This window comes from Phasianus colchicus, chromosome 28 (assembly GCF_987193195.1).
Source record: "Phasianus colchicus chromosome 28, bPhaCol1.hap1.1, whole genome shotgun sequence".
In the NCBI taxonomy this organism is placed as follows: domain Eukaryota; kingdom Metazoa; phylum Chordata; class Aves; order Galliformes; family Phasianidae; genus Phasianus; species Phasianus colchicus.
The window spans coordinates 4,082,782-4,102,544 of NC_143463.1; the positions used below are offsets into that span (position 1 = coordinate 4,082,782).

Below are 19,763 nucleotides of genomic sequence, written 5' to 3' on the forward strand. Positions count from 1 at the left end.
GGCGGGGCGGAAGTGACGTAACGCGGGCGGCGGAAACGGGGCCGCGCGAGAGTTTGTGGGGGTTGTAGTCCGAGCGCGCTCTGCCGCGCGGCTGCCTTAAGAGCTCGGGAAGGAGCGCGGAGGCCGCGACCTCACCTCAGAGAAGCGCTTCGCTCTTTCCTTCCCTTCCCGCCCCGAGGCCTCCTCGGGGACTGCAGCTCCCAGAGGCCCTTGCGGCGGCTCCGTCGCGCACCGCTCCGCCCGGGCTCAGCGCGGTGCATGGTGGGACGGCAGTTCCAAAATGGACCATCACCACCACCACCGGGATGCGCCGGGTACGGCTTTGCCTTTTTGTCCGCCTCCTCCCCGATCCGCCATTGAGGGCGCAGCGCTCCGCAGCCTCTCGGCCCGAAAGGAGCTCCGCGCTCCGGCCGCTCCTCCCGCTGCAGCGGGCGGTAATCGCGTCCCCCCTCCTTCTTTTGCCCCCCCCCTCAGGGAAGGCCAGTCGGTGGTTCGGGGTCGCGCAGTCGAAATCGGCCAAGACGACGGCGAATATCCTGCAGCAAGAGGAGCTGATAGCGCAGAAAAAGAGAGAGATCGAGGCCCGGCTGGAGCAGCAGGCCCGGCAGAGCGCGCTGAGCCTGCAGCAGCTGCCGCTGCTCGGAGAGTGCGGGTGGGAATGGGGTGGGGGGCGTGGGGGGGAGGGGGGGATGTGGGGCGGGATGGGGGATGTAGAATGGGGGGTGGGATGTGGGGAGTGGGGGATGTGGGGGGGAGGGGGGGATGTAGGATGGGGGTGGGGGATGTGGGGTGGAGGATATGGGGGATGTAGGATGTGGGGGGTGGGGGATGTGGGGGGGGGAAATGTGGGGTGGGGTGGGGGATGTAGGATGTGGGGGATGTGGGGTGTAGGATGTGGGGGGTGGGGGATGTGGGATGTGATATGGGGTGCAGTGGGATTGGGGTAGGATCGTTGAGAGTTTAAAGTCTGCCTAAAGCTCTTATTGCTCAAGTCGAGTCTATGAAGCTCAGCAAATTTGTGTCACTGCTGGGCGTAACAAGAGCGCGTGCTGATGATCCTTTTCTTAATTTGTTTGTGCGACCTGGTGTAGGGAACCTGCTTTGGCAGGGGGGTTGGACTCGATGATCTCTGGAGGTCCCTTCCAACCCCTACGATTCTGTGATTCTGTGAAGAGGGTTTGCACGGGGAATAATGTGGGGAGAGGCCTCACGGGCACTTGGAGCCAACGTGGAGGGGCTGGAGCTGCTCGTTAGTTAATTACATGTTGGAAATGGCAACAGTGGGCTCTGTGTGGTTAGCTGATTTGCCCAGTGTTGTCACTTCATGTTAACAGATAGGTGCCCGTGGGAATCGTAAATGGTTTGGGTTGGAAGGGGTCCTTAAAGGCCATCTGGTCCCACTTCCCTGCAGTGAACACCTGCAGCTCCATCAGCACTCAGAGCCCCTCCAGCCTGACCTTGGGTGTCTCCAGGGTTGGGGCATTCACCACTTCTCTGAGCAACCTGTGCTCTGCTTCACCACCTGTTTCTTAAAGAACTTTTTATCCAGTCTAAATCTCCCCATCTTTAATCTGAGCCTTTTCAATGCTATGATATGATGTTTTCCTTCTCCTCAATTACCATTTTTTTGCACAACCTTAATTCCCAAGAGTCAGTGCAATTCTACCAGTAGCTGCTTGCTTAGAGCTCCAACTGTGCAAAGGGAAATCCTGTTTTAATGTGGTGGAGGGCATAGGATGCTATAAGCAGCAAGTGGAGTGATTCTTGTGCTTCTGAATAGCTGTATTCTCAAAATTAGGTGCCAGAGATCAGTAATTCTTGATTTTGTTTTCTGTCCAAAATAAATGTCTATGAGGGGACTGGGAAAGTTGTCACTTCACCACCACCTGCTTTTTTTTTTTTTTTTCCTGTTTAGAGATGACGGGACTGAAAGTGAAGCCTCTGTTTCCAACAAGTTTGTCAATGATGGCAGTTTCCTCCAGCAGTTTCTCAAGCTGCAGAAGGAAAAGTCAAGTACTGGTAGGTCGACCTCTGAGCAACAGGAGGCCTTCCTTCTCCTGATGGTACCAGCTTTGTGTGAGCTGCCTCCACGTATATTCACTTTAGAAACCTTGCTGTTATCTGTTACCAGTATGAGTAAGTCCTAAAGCAACGGTGACCCCTTTAGATTTGGATTGAAGTCTTCCTTCAGGATGCAGTAGGAACGTTTGCACTTCTTTCCATCTGTAGGTGCTGTAAAGACAAGCCTCTTTTATTTATTCATTTATTTTTTTTAGCTTGGATCTCCCTTTGTAGCAATCACCGTAGGTTTTCACTTAGTTGTGAAGCTTTTGCCAGACAATGTCTTTAATTTGCTCTGAGAATGACGGCCTCTTGCAGATGTATTACTGCCTGAGTTGTTGTTTATAACCTGCTGAGATGAAAACAGTAAGAATGCACAGGAATTATTTTCCCCCTCATTCTTTTCTAAGAACCTCCCCCAAGTTCTACTAATAACTCGGCAAACGCTTCTGCACCAAATGTTGGGAAGAAACCTTTGCTGTTTGGGAAGCGCCCTGGTCAGGTCCTGAGCAGCATGCTGCAGCAAGCGAAGAACTACTCCCATTCCAAACAGACCCCAGTCGTTAACCGCCTCAGTGTATTTCAGTCACCAGATGAAGATGAGGAGGAAGATTATGAGCAGTGGTTGGAAATTAAAGGTAAATGATGCTTTGTACTGTTCCGTTGTTTATTTGGTGGGTGGGGGGTTGCTTACCTTAGGGATATAAGTTGAACCTTAGAAGATCAATTGGGCTTTTCCCTTATGCTGTGAGTTGTTTGTGAGGTTTTTTGTGTGCAGGTTTCTGGGTGGAAAAGGTTGAGAGCTGTGAGGTACCAGCTGACTGGGATTATTTGTCTGGCCTGAACTCAGTGTGGGAGGTGGTCGTTCACTATAGTTAGACTGGATCTGTTTTACATCTAGGAAGGTTGTTTTCTCTCAGATAGCAAGGCAGACAGTTGAGGAGTGGGGGAATAATTGCACGTATAAATGAACAAAATTACTTATAAGTCACAGAAGTAGAAGCAGGTAAATTCCAAGTTCCTGCCTCTCTCTGAAGCCTCAATAGAAAAACACACTTTAGAGGTCTTAACTGCTTGAAGAGGATATAAAACCAAGGAAGAAAATAGCAGCACTTAAATAAGCAATGGGCTAAGGAGCCAGAGGGCAGATGTGGTTAATAATCTGAATTTCACACGGATGTGCTAATCAAGTATAAAATTAGATTGGTGTTGCTAAGTAAGTCACACTAAGATTTGTGTCACAATTCGTTTTGTTGTGTTTACAAAACATGTCTAGCTGTTGCTGTGGGATTTATTAAAACATAATCCTAGCAGATCTGAACACGAGAATGAAATGTACTGCAGGAACGTGAGAAGTAGCTGAGAGTGAAGGTGGGACATGGACCCTTAATGCAAAGGCCATGGGTTCAACACTAGTCTAGATCAGAGTGAACACCTCTGCTCCTGGACACAGTGCTCTGTGTTCAGCATCATACCCAAAATATCATTGTTGAGACAAATGTGTGTTTAGTTTCCATTCAATATGTCCTGTGTCAGCTCTCCAATGCAGTTAGTGGGTTCCTTCTTTGGCACAGAAGGAAATACAGCTTTCTGGAGGCTTTGCTCTCCCTGTATCTCTAATAGGATTCCCTCCAAGTGAGGGCTGGGACACAGGTATATGTCAGTAGGAAGAGCTATGTGCTCCAGCTGCACAAGAGGTCTCTGCTGTCCTGTTACAGAACAGTGCTTTGGGAACTGGGATTTGTACTGTTTAGTTGGTAACGTGGTTGTCCTATTCCTCCCCACCGTGTGTTTTGTGTGGATTAAAGTCATCAGAACCAAACTACATTCCAGTTGAAGTTGTACTCTGAACTGTTCTGATCGCATTTTTAGGCTTTTTCTTGTACTCAGAACACTAACTTCCTAGTAGGGGAGGGAGGGGGGCTGACTGTGACATGAGGGTTGTGATTTGTACAGCTGTGTAAGACCAGATCCCCCATTTCATCCTTTTTCTTCCCGTTCCCGTTCTACTTTTGTCTGTCGCCGTGGTTCTTAGAAGTAATGTGCCTGTTACCTGTTTGGTGTGTGAGTTGAACCCCAGTACTGACAGCCTGCTTAAAGTTTTACCCCCAGAGGATGCGGAGACCCGCCAGGTGGTGGAAAAGCTGGCTAGGTTCGTGGCTGAAGGGGGACCAGAGTTAGAGAAGGTCGCTATGGAAGACTACAAGGATAACCCAGCTTTTTCGTAAGTCTGGAGCTAACTCATCTACCAAAGCAGGGCACTGTGACTTTGGAGGGGGGAAAATATCAGCCTTGTACATGTAGTTCTCACAGGGGGAGGGAGGGAGGAGGTTTGGTTTAATTATTGTTGGGTGGATTTGAGCTTTGTTGCACGTCGCTGTTTTTTGTTTTGGGGAAAACAGAGGCAGAAAGTGATACAGGGGTGGTGCTGTGGAAACAGATCAGTTAGTTAGGAATATAGCCTGGGAATTCACCTGGCCTGTGGGGATGCTGGGCTGCACCTTAGGGCTGAGTCTGTCTTCTGTGCCATTGCTATGCTGCGTGGCTGAGGACAGAGGATTCCCCTGTATGGGGGAAGGACAGACTTATTTATTTTTCTTTGTGAACTAAGACAAAACGTTTGGGTTCCAGTCCTTGGATTAGAGCTGTGTGTGTTTATACATGCTAAAGGCATTGTAACCCAGGGTTTGAGTGCGTTCTGAGTAATTTATCTATCTTGTTCTTTGTAGTTCAGGCTGTTTACATCTCTAGGGGATTGGTGTTGGTTTTTTTTATAGCTGTTGCTGATGCATTTTTTTTTTTTCCTTCATCTCCACCTTAGGTTTTTACATGATAAGAACAGCAGAGAATTCCTTTACTACAGAAAGAAAGTGGCAGAGATAAGAAAAGAGAATCAAAGTTCTCAGGCATCCTCTTCTCAAAAAGGTAATTAAGACTGTGATCTGAAGAATACTCTATAAGAATTTGTGCCTTCTTCACTTTCTCTGTGACTGTAAGGATGTCTGTGGGAATGGATATTTGGCTGTTCCTGTAAATAAAACCTCAGAATGTATGGAGATGTTGACCTCTGGCATCAGACTCCTTTGCCAAGGTGGTTGTTGTCCAAGCCCACAATGTATTTAAGCACACTTTATGGAAGGGGCCTTTTTCAGTCCTGAAAGTGCACTGAAGAAGGGTGCTTATTCTCACATGTTCTTATTGGATTTGTTATCAATGAGAAAGGTTTATTTGAATGTAATCCTCATTTCTGCTGCTATTTCCCTACCTGAAGCCTTTATTTCCTGCTTGGGACATAATCCTTTGCAAATAAGGGACTGATTTCAAGTGGGAGAGCAGCAGAAGTGGGTGATCTGCCAGCAGAACAGGTGCTGTGGGCAGTGGAAGAAGGTTAACTGCATTAGAAGACCAAAATTGTTGTGGGTGAGTTGTGGTCTGCAGGCTGGGCATTCATTGCTTCCCTTCCAGCCTCTGTTTCAGGCCTGCTGTCAGATTCCCTTTCTGTGGAAAGGAATATTAATACAATTCAGCTGTCATGCTGATGAGCTAACAGCTCAAACAAATCGTGGCTTAACAGATTGTGGGCTGAAGGAGCTCGTTACCAATATGCAGCTGGTAGTGCAGCCTGGAAGCTATAAACAGTATTATCCATACTTTACAGGTGTGCAGTATTGAAGCAAGGAAAGGTTATGACTTACCCATGACTTATAATCATGTCTTCTGCCTCCTGGTCCTGTGCCAGCATGCTGGTATTGTGCAGGTAGCAAATAAGGCTGTCATGGCTAAATAACCTGTTTGCCTGACTCCTTATAAACATCAAATATGCTTGAAATAGTAAAGCTCTGAGACCTCTGTGCCTTTAGACTGAGGCTGCAGTAGTTGCTTCTCCCATGTGAGAGCTGGGACTGTTCCATGGTGAATTTCTTCTGTCCTACAACCCTCCCCAAAGTGGCCATTGGGTGTGTAGTGACACTGCATACACATGGGATTGTGTGTTCCTACTTGGCTGCTTTTTCCTCCCGTTTACACCTCTGGGCTTCAGTGGCAAAACCTTTAATGAGAGTTAATTGTGAGCACTGAGATGTGATATTATGGAGAAGTGCCTGACACGAGGAAGAAGGACTTCCTTTGCTGTACAGAGAAATGAGTGCCCCCCTTTGAGCACAAAAGCTGGCTTGTCCCTTAATCTGCTCTCATCTAGCTGCTGGCACAGAGGATGGTGATGTGTGAATGAGTGCTCCTCTGGTTACAAAACTGTTGTACAACTGTAATGCAATGTCATGTTTCTGTGATGTAAAATCTGTTTGTAATATTTCTCAAAATTAAACTCGACCTTTTGCCCTTATTCTGCTCTTGGGGTTCTTAGAACAGATAGGCTTTGACTGTTGCTTGTGTGAGTTGGGCCCAGTACTGACAGCCTGCTTAAAGTTTCACCCCCAGAGGATGAAGAGACAAAGAACTTTGCTGAGAAACTCGCCCGGTTCATAGCAGACGGGGGTCCTGAAGTGGAAGCTATTGCCTTGCAGAACAACCGTGAGAACCATGCTTTCAGGTAAAGGAAGCAGCCTGCTGCTGGGGGTAAGGTGTGGGCCTTGGGGGGTCCTTTTCTTTATAATGGGATAATGGTGGACATAAAACTGAAGTTACAAGGACAGTACAGCTCTGATGCCTTCGCGTTCTGAAGCTTTACAATTCAAGGCATAGAGAGAGAGAGGAATCGATTTGCTTTCTCCAAAATTAATTTATGACTTCCACCCCTCCCACCTGCTTTCTGTTGCAATCCAGTGGTGTAATTCTGACCTTTAAGCTCTTCCCTACAACTGAGTCCTGTTGTGAGCCCCCATCCACCCCTCATACTGCTGCTGTCCAATTAATTTTCTGGGTTGCTCTTTACACAGCATCTTTAATGTCCAGGTAGAACTCCTCCACCATTAGATCCCCCTTTGGAATATCTTTTTCAGTGCATCAGATGTGAATTGTTCTCTTTGGTGCTTACTGACAGCTGCTTAATGTCTCCCTGTGGTGTCATACATGTTTTGTTGTTCTGCTCTTACAGACGATGTGCTGTGTTCTCTGGGAGCAGCCCTGTGTTCAGCAGTCCTTATTTTGCTGCTGATATTTTGGCTTTTTATTTGTTGCCTCCTGGCCCTCTTGGGTCGTCTCCTCGTGTTGTGAATTGCATCCAACAGATGTGCTGGTAGCTGAGCTGCTCCCTGATGTACTTGAAAACATCACTGTGGTCTCACCTGACCCAGTTGAACCCTACCTCCTCTGCTGGGATTCCATCAGGTGGATGGATGTCCCATCCTGCCCCCTGCTTGCTCCTGCAGCAATCCCCAACCCTGTTCCTCAAATGGAGGAATGCAAGATTTAATTCAGTGCATTTTAGAGTGTCACAGATCTGCTTGTGTTGCCTGTGGCTGTTGTGCAGCCAGAGATGGGGAAGGCCTGTTGTCTCCTATGCCTTGTAGGAGCAGGCACTGTCAAAAGGAGAGGTTAGATCAGACTTTAAACTCTTCCTCTCTGCAGCAGGAAGATTGCAGAGGCATTGGGAATAGATAGAGTTTCTGCATGAAGTATTTAAATTGGAGGGAGCCCAAAAAGAGTGTTTATAATAAACAAAGTGTATCGATTTTTTTTTTTTTTTTTTTTTGCCTAACTGCTAGACTGAGGATTGTTCATGTTCTTCCTACAGAGAATAAGGAGTTTTATTTTACCCAAAAGGTCAGAGATGCCTATTTCTGGAAGGAGTAACAACTAAAGAAGTATTTTTGTTGAGTATGAAGGAACAGAAGGAGGAGTCGTGGTATAATTAAGCAGACTGTTAATATCTATTCTAGCTAGAAGCACAGAGGGCTGGGAGCAGTTTCTTTAGGCAGTGGTTTGGCATTCTCTTTGGTAAAACTGTGAATGTTTTCTCCTGTGAAGTGAAATCCAACATGTTGTGGTGCCCTTGCAGTTTTCCCAGGCGTGTTCTGGGGGATGCCTTTGCATTCCCACAACGCAGTGTGATCCTTTTAGCACACTGTGCTTATGTGACACTGTAAATAGCCGTGTTTCTCCCATGAATGGGAAGCACACTTCCTGCTCCCAAAGACTTGCAGTTCAGCAGCAGCACGCAGAGCCCTGCTTTACACGCACGTGCACACGGGGTGGTGCTGGAGAGCAGCAAGATGAGTGGGAAAGCTCCTTGTGCAAATGCTTTGTAGGAAGGGGAAGCGTTGAGCAAACTGCTGTACCCATCCCCTGGGTGTTACTGCTAATCCAGACTTCTTATTTTTCCCTATAGGTTTTTATATGAGCCAAACAGCAAAGGCTACAAGTACTACCGGCAGAAACTGGAGGAGTTCCGTAAGGCCAAAACCAGTGCTGCAAGTGCTGCAAGTGCTCCTGTGCCTGCAGAGCCCAGTCTGAAAAGGAAGACCAGTCCTGAGGCATCTCCATCACCCCTGTGCTTATCGTCTCTGCCATTACCTGCACCCACCACACCTTTGCCTTTGCCCTTACCCATCCCTGTGCCCTCACCTTTGCCCTTGCCCATCCCCTCGCCCTTGCCCGTGCCCTTACCTGTCCCCACACCGTTGCCCGTGCCCTTACCTGTACCCCCACCATTGCCCTCACCTTCACCATCATCCTCTTCAACTCCACCTAATCAGACGGCCACAACTACTGCTGCAACAACAACTGCAGCTGCAGCAGGCACCACTAAAAAGAAGCGGAAGAGCAGGTGGGGGCCAGAGGAAGACAAGGTTGAACTGCCCCTCCCGCAGCTCATCCAGCAGCTGGATTCTCCCTCCCCTCTGTCAGGTTAGTGGCTCTGTCGTTTGGGTTGCATAACTGTTTGTTCCTAGGGAGTGCTTTCTGCCTTAGCTCAGCTGGCTGCGTAAACAGAAAGCCCAGCAAGTCTTTATCTCTTGTTGTAATCTCCTTGGTCGCCAGCCCCCTGTCTTTCAGCTGGGTCCAGCAGCCAACTCTCCCTGTGTGGAAACCCAGATAAACCACTTTATCTCGCTGACACCAGGGATTGGATCTTATCGTTCTTCAGCTATCTCTAAAACCCTGCTGTGCTATAACTCATTAGAGCCTCAGCCTCCACGCTATTTAGGGCTATTTCACTTCAGGAAGAGTCTTCAGAAAACAAATATCAAAGCTGAACTGTGCTTATTCCCCACGGTAGGATAAAATCCCTGGGCAGCACTTCCATCTCACTCTAACTGATCAGAAGGCTAAATAGGAATAGCTGTTCCTCAGGTGCTGGTGGGCACAAGTGTAACTCCCAGTTCCAATTTATACCCATTTCAGTTCATTTGATTACAAGTAGGCATCACAGCCCTCATCCAGGGCTGAGGCTGATGCCCCTGTTGCTTCACCTGCCAAGATCACAGGGGGTGCAGCCCTGTTGGAGTGCTGGGAGGTAGTTCTTCCAGCCCAGACACTTGCAGTGAGCTTGCAGAGGTTGAACTCCTGTGGCCCATCTGTGCATGTGCAGGTAGGTAATTAGGCAGGCATTAGAGATGCATACAGAAACTGAGTCATTCAAGGACAGCAGATAAGTGCAGATGTTTTAGATGACATTTTTGAATCTTTTGTTCAATTAGTGCCTTATGGGGAAGGGATGGCAAAAGGAGCAAGTAAAGATGCAGGATAGGCAGCCAGAGTTGGCAAACAGAGAAAATGAAAGGTGTGAGGCTAGAGCCATGGGAAAAGTAATGAGTACCTGTCTAAACAGGACCTTTCCTAAAAATTGATAGCAAAATGGATGAAATGGGACAAGTAGCAGAAAACAAGGTAATTTCCTGAGCTGTAGGGTGAGATCATTTGATTCTCTGCACGTGGTCAGCCTGTAGAATTTGTTGCTCCATCAAGTCAGTGGGTCTTCTGCTTAGGCTGGGTTTCAGAGGATGTAATTGCTCAGCCATTAATAGCTTTGATTGGTAGGCCTGGGTGAGATGTTGGGTTGGCAGTGTGTGTCATGATGCAGAGATCAGGAAGGAAGGGCTCAATCTCCCCATCTAGGCCTTCAAATGGAGAGGAAGAGGAGGTCCTATGCAATCTGCTTTTCTGATCACTGTCCAGTACAGAATTCTTCTCTATGCATGTCATACGTGCAGGACAAGTTACCAGTCTGGATGGCTTATTCATTTGACCTTGAATTGCTGCTTGTTGTAAGCCAGAAATCAGATACTAAAGTCTTATTCTGTGCCTCTAGAGTATCTTTTTTTTTCTTGCAGACAGTAATGAAGCTTAGATGAAGCTCTGATAGCTGGGCAGGCGCTATCAAAACAAGCATCAGATTCCATCTTAATACCTCCTGCTGCAGTGGGGGCCTGCAAGAGTATCCATGTGCTCATTGCAGCATGCTTCCTGCTGAAATCTCCCCTGGCTCTTTAGCCTCCCCTTAATTAGACAGGGACATGCTAGTTGTTTTCATGCTCACTTTCTGCAGGGCTTTGTGTCAAGTAGAAGAAAAGGACAGCAAACAATTTGCTAGGCATAACAAATCAACCATTAATGCTCTGTTAATGCTCTGCAGAGCATTTTTTTTTTTATTGCTTGAGATGGACTAATCTCTTTCTAGAGTTAACATCTTCAACCTGACAGGTGGAGAGAATTCCAAATTAAACTTGTTCTGTGCAAGGCAGGTTGCACAAGGTGCTCTGGTCCCTAAATGTCTGTGTCTCAGACCTTTATCCTTAGCAGTTGTTCTGAATGTGGTGGAGGACTGTTGAGATCCTTTTTCTGTCTACTCGTGGTAATAAATCAGTATTGCAGAGTGGAGAAAAAGTAGCTCTTTTGGACAGAAACAAGGTTCCTCTTCAATATATTGATGTCAAAGCACTTAACTGCATAGGTGCTGCAGGGATTAATACATCTGAGAAGCTGAACAGAACAGAGATGCTGCTGTTAGTGAACTCTGTGGACTAATGGGATACTGCAGGCTGCTGTTAGAATATTCTGAAACCCAATACTGGGTTGGTTTGGGTCTGATTCGTTTTAATTGAGTACCATCTTCAGGCTGTAAAGCAAAAGTTCAGGCACTTCTGTGCTGGGATTTCTTCTGCTCTTCTTAAAGGATGTTTGGTTCAGTTCTAACGAGCTGCTCTTTGGGCGTGTGGGGAAGGGATGAACCTTCAGCTAGTCTTCTGCCAGTGCTGCAGATAGACTGCACCATTAACCCTGTAGGCAAAGCTGATGTCATTCAAGGGAAAAATACCCTTTTCCCAAGCCTGCTGGACGTGGGGCTGAGAGCAGCTTCTCTTCTGCATTGTGTTTGCCTGATGCTTGCCTGGTGTAAGGCACCTATAAATCTTCTCTGTTTTTATGCAAATATGTTGCCTGATCTCACTTACTAATAGATTTTTCTGTCTTCAGATGTAGACTTTGGGCGGAGCTTTGCTTTTCTATCAACTTTTCTGTATTGTGATGCTTCGGGCCAAGACTACAAAAATATCCCTCCGAGCTGAATTTCTGCAGTGGCTCTTTCAGCCTCATCTCAGCACGAAGTCTGCAAGGTGCCACAGAGCAGGCAGACGAACCAGATGTAGCTTTAGCACAGGAAGCAGCAGTGGCATATGCTTTCTGGGATGTGAAAGAAGATGCTACGGTCTTACCTTTCTCCTTTAAGGTGGTTATATATGCTGGCAAACCACCAGCTCGTGGGGCCTCTGGAGCCATGCCTGGCTCTTAGCCTGAGTGTTTATGCAATTCAGAATGAAGCCAGAGAGCTGCTGACCTCTGTGAAGGGCAGAGTCTTCCTCAGTGCATTCAGAGAAAGCTTTCCCATGCCCTGAGACAGGAGGTGAATCCTTGGCGAGGGCTGGTGCTGGAGTGCCTCGGTCTCACATCACATTTGGAGCCAGATTCTTATTTATAGCCAGTTCTACATGGAATGGCATATCGTGTTCATTAAAACAGTCTCCAAATCTCACTGCACTCCGAGACAGAAATCAGGCTCTTTGACAATAGCAGACAGCTTCGTTTTTCTATTTGCTCTTATTTCTTGGGAGCTGGAAGTGCTTATCCCAGTGCCAGGCCCAGGGCAACGCTGCTGATTGCTTCCTGCTCTCAGGAAAGCTCTTGCAGTCTTTTACATAACTCTTCCTGCAGAGTTGACTCCCATTGCTGGTGCAGAGGCTCTCGCTGTGCGAGGCAGGCTGGGTGTGCTGTTTCATCTTCTCCTTGGGAGGCTGGATTTTGAGGAAGCTGCTTCCCAATCGTGGCACGCTTGGCCAAAAGCAAGTGGGAAGGGAGGGAGATAAGAGGGCTTGGATCAGTTGCCCTGGGTGAGAACAAGGGAAAGGCAGAAGCCAACTCCTGGGGCCTAATTAGCATGCTGTGTAGACGTTTGGTGTCACGAACAATGATCCTATTATTATTGGGCTTCATAATTAATAGATGATGAATAATTAATGAAGCGTCATTTAACTGCAGTCTGGACGTCCGTTCGAATGGAGGCTTTTGCAGTCATCGAAAAGAAAATATTTTTTTTCCCTTGCGTTGAAAAATGCAACGTGCTTTCAAGTGTGGTTGCGAGGCTTCTTTTAATCCCTTAAATATTTAAGTGCTGGGATCTCAGTTCCGAGGTGCTGTAGAGGGAGGGGAGCTGCCAGTTCTGCTCGAAATTCAGACCGTGTTTGTAAAGCAGTCTCTCCTGCAAATGTGTTTCTGCAGCTCCAGCAATGTTTCTAGTCCTCTTTCTCATGGTGCAGCGGTGACATCGAGGCATCCCCACTCCTTTAATGCGTGCTTTGAACTCAGAGTTGTGTGGGCACTTTAAATCAGTGCCTTCCCTGCCCACATAATCTTAGTGTCTAATTTCAGAGCTTGCCTGATACAACAGTGAGAGTCATTCCACAGGAGGAGCTTCCAAACGGGATGCTGCAGGAAAAGGAGGATGGGGCTGTCAGGCTTAGATTGTCCCCTCTTTGAAAGCCAAGCAATGCTTCAGCCTGTAGGAACTCAGATTCCTTGGGGAATGATGCCTTCCAAAGCAGCACAGTGCTTGTGTCTTTATTCTAACGTGGTCGTTTGCTTTTCATTGTGAACGAAGCTGCTGTTTATACAGTAATCAGCAGACACTTGGTGCACAGGCTGGGCAATATGGTGACAGGCTCAGATCTGCATGGGATACAGTCAGAATAATTATCACTCCTTGCAGCGGCTGGGGTTCACAAGGGGACTTTATGAGGGGAATTGGGATTAAAGGAGCAGTGATTTTTCAAGCGTGCCTTAAGAAATTGCCATGCAGGGTGACCTCTGGGGGTGTGAGCTGTTGGCTCCCACTCTGCTAATGTGGTCTGGGCTCTGGGCTGGCAGAGCCACTGCGAGCTGCTGGCTTTCCTGCCTCTGCCTTCGAGTGGTTGCTCTGCAGCTCAGAGTCTGGATGCAGCAGTTATGAAATGGGTCTGAAGCTTCACAAGGGGTTCTGGAGACACGACTTCCCCTCCTCGACAGCTGTCTCTGATTTATGAAAGTCTTCTACACGTGTTTCTTTCAGTTCAGGACCTCAAGGGCCTTGGGTATGAAAAAGGGAAACCAGTTGGTTTGGTGGGTGTGACGGAGCTCTCTGAAGCCCAGAAGAAACAGCTGAAGGAGCAGCAGGAGGTAATGCCCTGAAATGGTTTCCTTATTCATTTGTGTGCCTGCATCTCGTGCTGCAGCGTGGCAGCATTAGGTGGGAGAACAGAGGGGCTGATGGCAAAGAAAGTTTTCCATATAAATCTCTGGGATTTGTGCTGAATGCCTGAGAATCGTGTGGTGCTGCAGTCAGCAGAATTATCTTAGAGGGCTTTGGGGAATACAAACTAAGCCAGCCAATTGCTGTGCTACCAAACTAAAACCCAAAATCTATAAGGTCTGTGGTGTCTCATCTGCAGCTGGTTATGTATTGCTTTAGCAGCAGGGAGGTGAGGGCACGCGTACAAGCTGTGGTGGAGTGAGAGCAGGATTTGCTTTTGCTGGAACATGAGAGTGATGTTCAAACTGTGTGATGATGATGATGTGGCAGAAGTCCTCAGTGCTGAAATCAAGGTGCATCTCTTGGAGGAACCAGCACGCCTCGCTCCTGTTTGAGCTGAGAAATGAGTGGATCAGATCAAGCAGCCGTGCTGCCCCTTGGGATCTGAGGTTGTCATCCCTGCATTCTGGGAGGCAGCTGGGGTGGGGGGCTGTGCTGCCTGTGTGGTGTTTTGTGTCACTGAGCTCACCGGTGCATCTCTTCTCCTAGATGCAGCAGATGTATGACATGATTATGAAGCACAAGCAAGCCATGCAGGAAATGCAGATGATGTGGGAAAAGGCAATTCAGCAGCACCAGCATGGCTACGACAGCGATGAAGAAGTGGACAGTGAGCTGGGAACGTGGGAGCATCAGCTTCGACGCATGGAGATGGACAAGACACGAGGTGTGTGGGGAGCTGCCATGCAAGCACCTTGTGTTGTGCAGAGGCCTCCAGAGGGAGATGTTTGAGGTCATGTTCTCAGCTTGGCAGTCACAGGGCTGCTGGTCACCGGTGCTGTGATTTCCCTCCTTGTTGGATGGAGGTGGTAGCAGTTTGTTCCTGTGAGGTGTTATGCTTCACAAACCGTCTGAAATTCCAAGGCAACGCTGCATAACTGCTGTTTTCACTTCTGTATCTTGGGCAGAGTGGGCTGAGCAGCTGACCCAGATGGGCAGAGGGAAGCATTTCATTGGAGACTTCCTTCCACCGGACGAGCTGGAAAAATTCATGGAGACATTCAAGGCTCTAAAGGTAAAATAGCAGAGATTTCCTGGGGCAGTGGCAGTGCTTCAGATTTGTCCTGCAGCAGTGAAGGTGGGACCTCAGGCCCTTTGTCAGAGCAGTTTGCTGCCATGCTGCTTTGAAGTATTTCTACCCTCACCACTGTGGGGGCTGTGTTCGTTCTGTAGGTTTTCACTCTTTGCAGTGGTAGTAAACTGGAAAGCAAAATGTTTGGATGGTGTTTGTGGGTTAGCTGGAATTAGAGACAAACCTCTTCGGTTCCCCACTGTTTGTCTGCAATTCCTGCTTAAGACAAGTGGTGGCTGATGCCAAGCAAGGCAAATTGAAGTTTTTATCCAGACAATTGCAGTAGGTAAAAGCATAAAGCACACAAAAAGCTTATGAAAAATACTTCATAGCTGTCGATTCTTCCTAAACTGTAGAACTTCTTGATGCTGGCATCCTTGATAATGTTTTCTTGCAAGCAGCATGGGTTCTTCTGTTCCCTGGAGATCCTTGTTTATATAGGAACCGTATCTGAAACTTGATTCAGTGAGCAACTTGAAATTCAGAAGCTGAATATGTCTCAGCCTAATCTCGCAGTAACATTCCCTGCTTCTTGCAGGTTGTTACAGGGCTTGCGTGACTGTGCAGTGCTTTATCATTCACCTGTTTTCTTCTCTGTGTTTGTGCAGAAATAGAGTCCCAAGAGATTGTGCTGGTTATTAACTGTTTGCCAGAACAGTCTTGACTTCCAGTAGCTGAAGCTGATTTTTCTCTCCTTTGACCCACAAACGTAGGTCTGTCTGTGCATATACAAACCAAACAGCTCTGCCTTTTGTCTTCCTGCAGGAAGGACGTGAACCAGATTATTCTGAGTACAAAGAGTTCAAACTGACTGTGGAAAACATAGGTTATCAAATGCTAATGAAGATGGGCTGGAAGGAAGGCGAGGGGCTTGGTTCGGATGGACAGGGGATTAAAAACCCAGTCAGCAAGTAAGCAGAGTTCTTCTACTATTGATTTAGTCCTTTCCTCTTAGGCTGATAATTGATGCTCCTGCTCTAGCCTACTGGAAGCAGCTGCAATGAATGTGGCTGTAATTCATCACTTGCACAGAATATGGAATCCTCTCAGCAGAGGAGGAAAATTGTTTCTGATTTCTTTGGGGTTCTCTCTCTGCCAGGACTGAATTTGTTACTGTTATCTCAGGCAGGAGGTATGATCTGAGCCCGGGAGTGTTTTGTTTCCCATCTCAACTTGCCTAGTGTGTTTTTTCTGAGGTTCCTGCTCTTCAGTTTCCCCTTCTATAACACAGGGATAACACCATGTATATCCCTCATCTCTCCCTGGACATGCCTCCACATTGATTTAAATCCTCAAGAGGACCTGAAGCACTCTTGGTGCCTTCTGGCCAGCCTTAGGCATACTGGGGGTGGAAGGCAGTTAACAATACATGTTCCTGGTGCACCCATTTGAAAAAACACTTAGCTTCATAGCAGTGAGCATTTTATGTGATTGTGCAGCCCTTTTTTTGCACAGGAGTTTACTGACTCCATCACATTTTGTAGATAATAAAGCTTCAGTAGAGTTCCATCCAAAAATAGATGAACATATCTTTTTGTATGGATCATCTGGTGGTGGCATATGCTGAGCTTCAGAAGCAGCTATTGGTGATAGGAAATGCTCTGAATTATTTTTTAGCATTAGATCCTTTTATAAATAACAATTGTTTGTTTACTGCTTAATACAAAGTGTCTCTACAAAGCACTTCTTTGCTTATTGCAGGCAGATTTTTCTGGCAGTGTGCTTATTTGTTCAGAGGAGACCTGTGATGGAAGATCACTGTGTTCAGAACAGCGAGGCTTTAAAATGGCAGAAGGAAAGACACTTCTGTCTGCCACAGGGTTGAACCAGGGTTGTGCTTTGCTTGGATTTGCCATCTCAGAATTGCTAAGAAGGTGGTAATGGAGGTAGAAATGAGCTGGTGTCACTTCTGGATTGTTGTGGAGGGAAGGATGTTGAGCACTTGCCTGCTTCCATCAGTGAGGCACAAACCAGCAGCTTTGGCTGCCTAAGGTTGGTCTGCTTGTCCGAGCATTGTTGGGCAGGGGGAGCCTACAGCACAGACAGTATTTCTGCTCCAGCTCCAAAAGGGTAAGCAAATATACATTCACAGAACTGCTCCCAGCTAACGATAGCAGACCTCATTTGAAAGGACAACATGGAAACGTGGCAGAGGCAGTGATGAGCTCGGTCCTACCCGTCACCTTGGTGTGGGTATTTCTGGTGAACTGCCCACCTGCTTCCCTCAGCAGCTTTATTATGCCTTTCTGAACAGGGGGACCACTGCTGTGGATGGTGCTGGCTTTGGCATTGATCGTCCTGCAGAGCTGACCAAGGAGGATGATGAGTACGAGGCGTTCCGTAAGCGCATGATGCTCGCCTACCGCTTCCGACCCAACCCTCTGGTAAGGTGTCCCAGGACCAGAGCAGGCACAGTGACAAAAGCATTGAAGTATCTCACAAAAGGCAGAAGAAACAGGAGTGTTTCCAGTGCCTTTAACCAAGAGATCAAATTCTGTGAACGTTCCTTTGATTCATTCTCATTCTGAATCAAATTCCCATTAGCCAGTGATGCCTGCATGCACGCATCTCCTCGCTGTGCTTTTCTGATGCAAAGGATGCTGGCTTTGGTTTTATGTGGTACATACCAAGTGTAGGTGCTGCACACAAAGGAGGCAGATGGGTTGCCCGTGAATCCATGGCTTATTTTGAATAATTGTTTTCCTGACTGTGAAAGGCTTGTAAGCTTGCAGTTGCCTGTTACGTTCAGCGTGCCAGCGCATCTAGAGAGCTGCCTTTGTGATTTGTGATGGGAAACCTCAGGTTTTGCTGTCAGAAATGTCACGTTTCAGTGGCTTTTTCAGATAATTAAGCTCAAATGCTCATTGTTCTGTGAAGGCGGCGATTCTGATTAATTTTCCTTTGTTATTCCTTGCAGAACAATCCACGACGACCTTACTACTGAGAATGTTTTTGGGGACGACGTGTTTTCCAAACAATTGTAATTTTACTGTGAAATGTTACGAAATCGCATTATCATTCTCTTATTTGCTGATGTTGACAACTTCCTGAAGCCACGATGCCATCTCTCAGCCAGGAGAGAGGCTGCAGGCCCACTCACCTCACACTTCAGTGTCCTGATGGCCGTTGAAATGAGGCCTGGGTGGTATTCAGAGGGGTAACGGAGCGGGTGAGGATGGAGATGTGAGCACGGCGCCCTGCTGAGTGCAAGGGCAGCTCCAAAGATACCCATAGGAATAGTTCAGGGACTCCATTCAGACATAGCTCAGCGTTGTGTTACTGACAAAGAATGCGTTTTTCACATAGTGGTAGATCCTTTGTTTTTCAGATATGCAGCCTGTGCTGCTCCTCTTTAATTGCAGAGATAAGAAGGGACTGTCCCACCCCGCTTTGGGGGCTCCTGGTCGGTCTTTATTCCCTGACAAACTGAGTTCCTATGCTGTCATGAAGCCAGAAGTACAGTCTGACCTCCAAGTGACGTTGCACAACCAGTGCCTACTCGTTTCACCTCTGCCCTCCAGAAGAGGAGGTTGGGAGCAGCGCGTGGAGTGTGACTGCAAGGGCTGAGGTGCACAGGGGATTTCATTCAGCTTCAGAGACAACAGCCTCGTGCTTTGAACACTAAATTCACCCACAGCTCCTGAGCAAAACGAGCCACCTGCAAACTGTGTCTGGATGTGGGTGACAAAGAACCAAACTTTGCACCGCAGTTTATCAAAGGCTGTTGGGATTTTGTTGTCAAGGAGAAACCGCTGCAAGTACAGATTTTCCTCGTTCATTCATTCTGTAAATAAAATAAAGCTCATTTGTTCCTTAGTTTTTAATCACTGACTTACTGGACAGAGCAGTCTTACGATGGCTTTTTATGGCCTGAGCTGCCTCTAGATCCATTTCATCCCCAGCATCTCCCAGAAAACAAAGTTTCTGCTTGTTTGTTTGTTTTGCATTTCTTTTCCCTCAATCCAAGTATTTGGGGTGAGATTCTCTTTTGTTAATTTCTCTTCACACCACCAAACCCAGGGCTTGACTTTCAATAAAAACATCTGAAACTGTAAATTCGCTGGAAATTCCTTCTGAGCAGGGGGGGATGCGTGGCACTGTGCAGACACTGAGCTGCCCAGGGGGAGCTCACACGGCCCTGAGCACCACGCGTTCCCTGCTGCTCGTGCACGGGGGCTGTGCCTGGTGCAGCTCAGCAGCACGAGAAATGAGCATGGGAGGTGGGGAAACAAAGATAGGGAATCTGGCAGGAATTCTGCTCGCATGAGGAAGGTCAGTGTGACATCAGTGCGACATCTGGGCTTGCTGGTGTGTTGGGAAAGCAGCCTGCCTCCCTGCCTCTGCAGGGGTGTCTGTGGTTTTGGCTTGCTGGATGAAGAGGCTTCATCTTGCACTGCAAATATCGTTTATAGTTAACGTAGATGAGCAACAAGACTTCTTTTAACATTTAGTTATTAAAAAGATGGCAGCAAAACCATGAAACCAATAGAGGCACACAGAGATGAAAGCCATTCCTCCTTGTGCTGTGGTCATCCCTTCCCATCGCTGCCCACCTTCCTCCTCCTCCCATCTGCTGCTTTCTGTGGGGCTGGGCTGCGTTGTTCCTCCCCACAACCCCAGAGCTGAGGTCCGCGGTGAGCCGTGCAGCCCTCAATGCTGACGAGGCAGTGCTGTGTGCTGTGCCCCAGCCCAGGGCAAAGTGCGGAGCTCCTCCATCGCTCCCCGGACTCCGAAACAAAAGGGCAAAAGAGTGACACAGTGGCACATTTGTGAAGGCGTTGGGAGAGAGGGGAAAGGTTGAACCTTCGGGTTCTGCTAAGCAGCGGGGAAACGCAGCACCGCTGCTGAAGCGGAGGGAAAAGCTTTTGCTGGAGCAGGGCTGAGAGGAGGAGGTCA

The 19,763-nt window shown here is 47.7% G+C and overlaps 1 protein-coding gene across 1 annotated transcript; it reads left to right on the forward strand.

Annotated features, from left to right (window-relative positions):
- The first annotated feature begins 57 nt into the window (after window positions 1–57).
- Window positions 58–18,923, forward strand: SUGP1 (SURP and G-patch domain containing 1). The gene is made up of 14 exons (XM_031604111.2): window positions 58–314; window positions 475–652; window positions 1,916–2,019; window positions 2,472–2,699; window positions 4,162–4,285; window positions 4,883–4,986; window positions 6,487–6,610; window positions 8,348–8,865; window positions 13,556–13,662; window positions 14,285–14,462; window positions 14,704–14,810; window positions 15,633–15,778; window positions 17,122–17,251; window positions 17,785–18,923. Exons 1-14 carry the CDS (start codon window positions 281–283, stop codon window positions 17,809–17,811), a joined length of 2,109 nt encoding a protein of 702 aa, XP_031459971.2. The 5' UTR covers window positions 58–280; the 3' UTR covers window positions 17,812–18,923.
- Window positions 18,924–19,763: the final 840 nt, after the last annotated feature.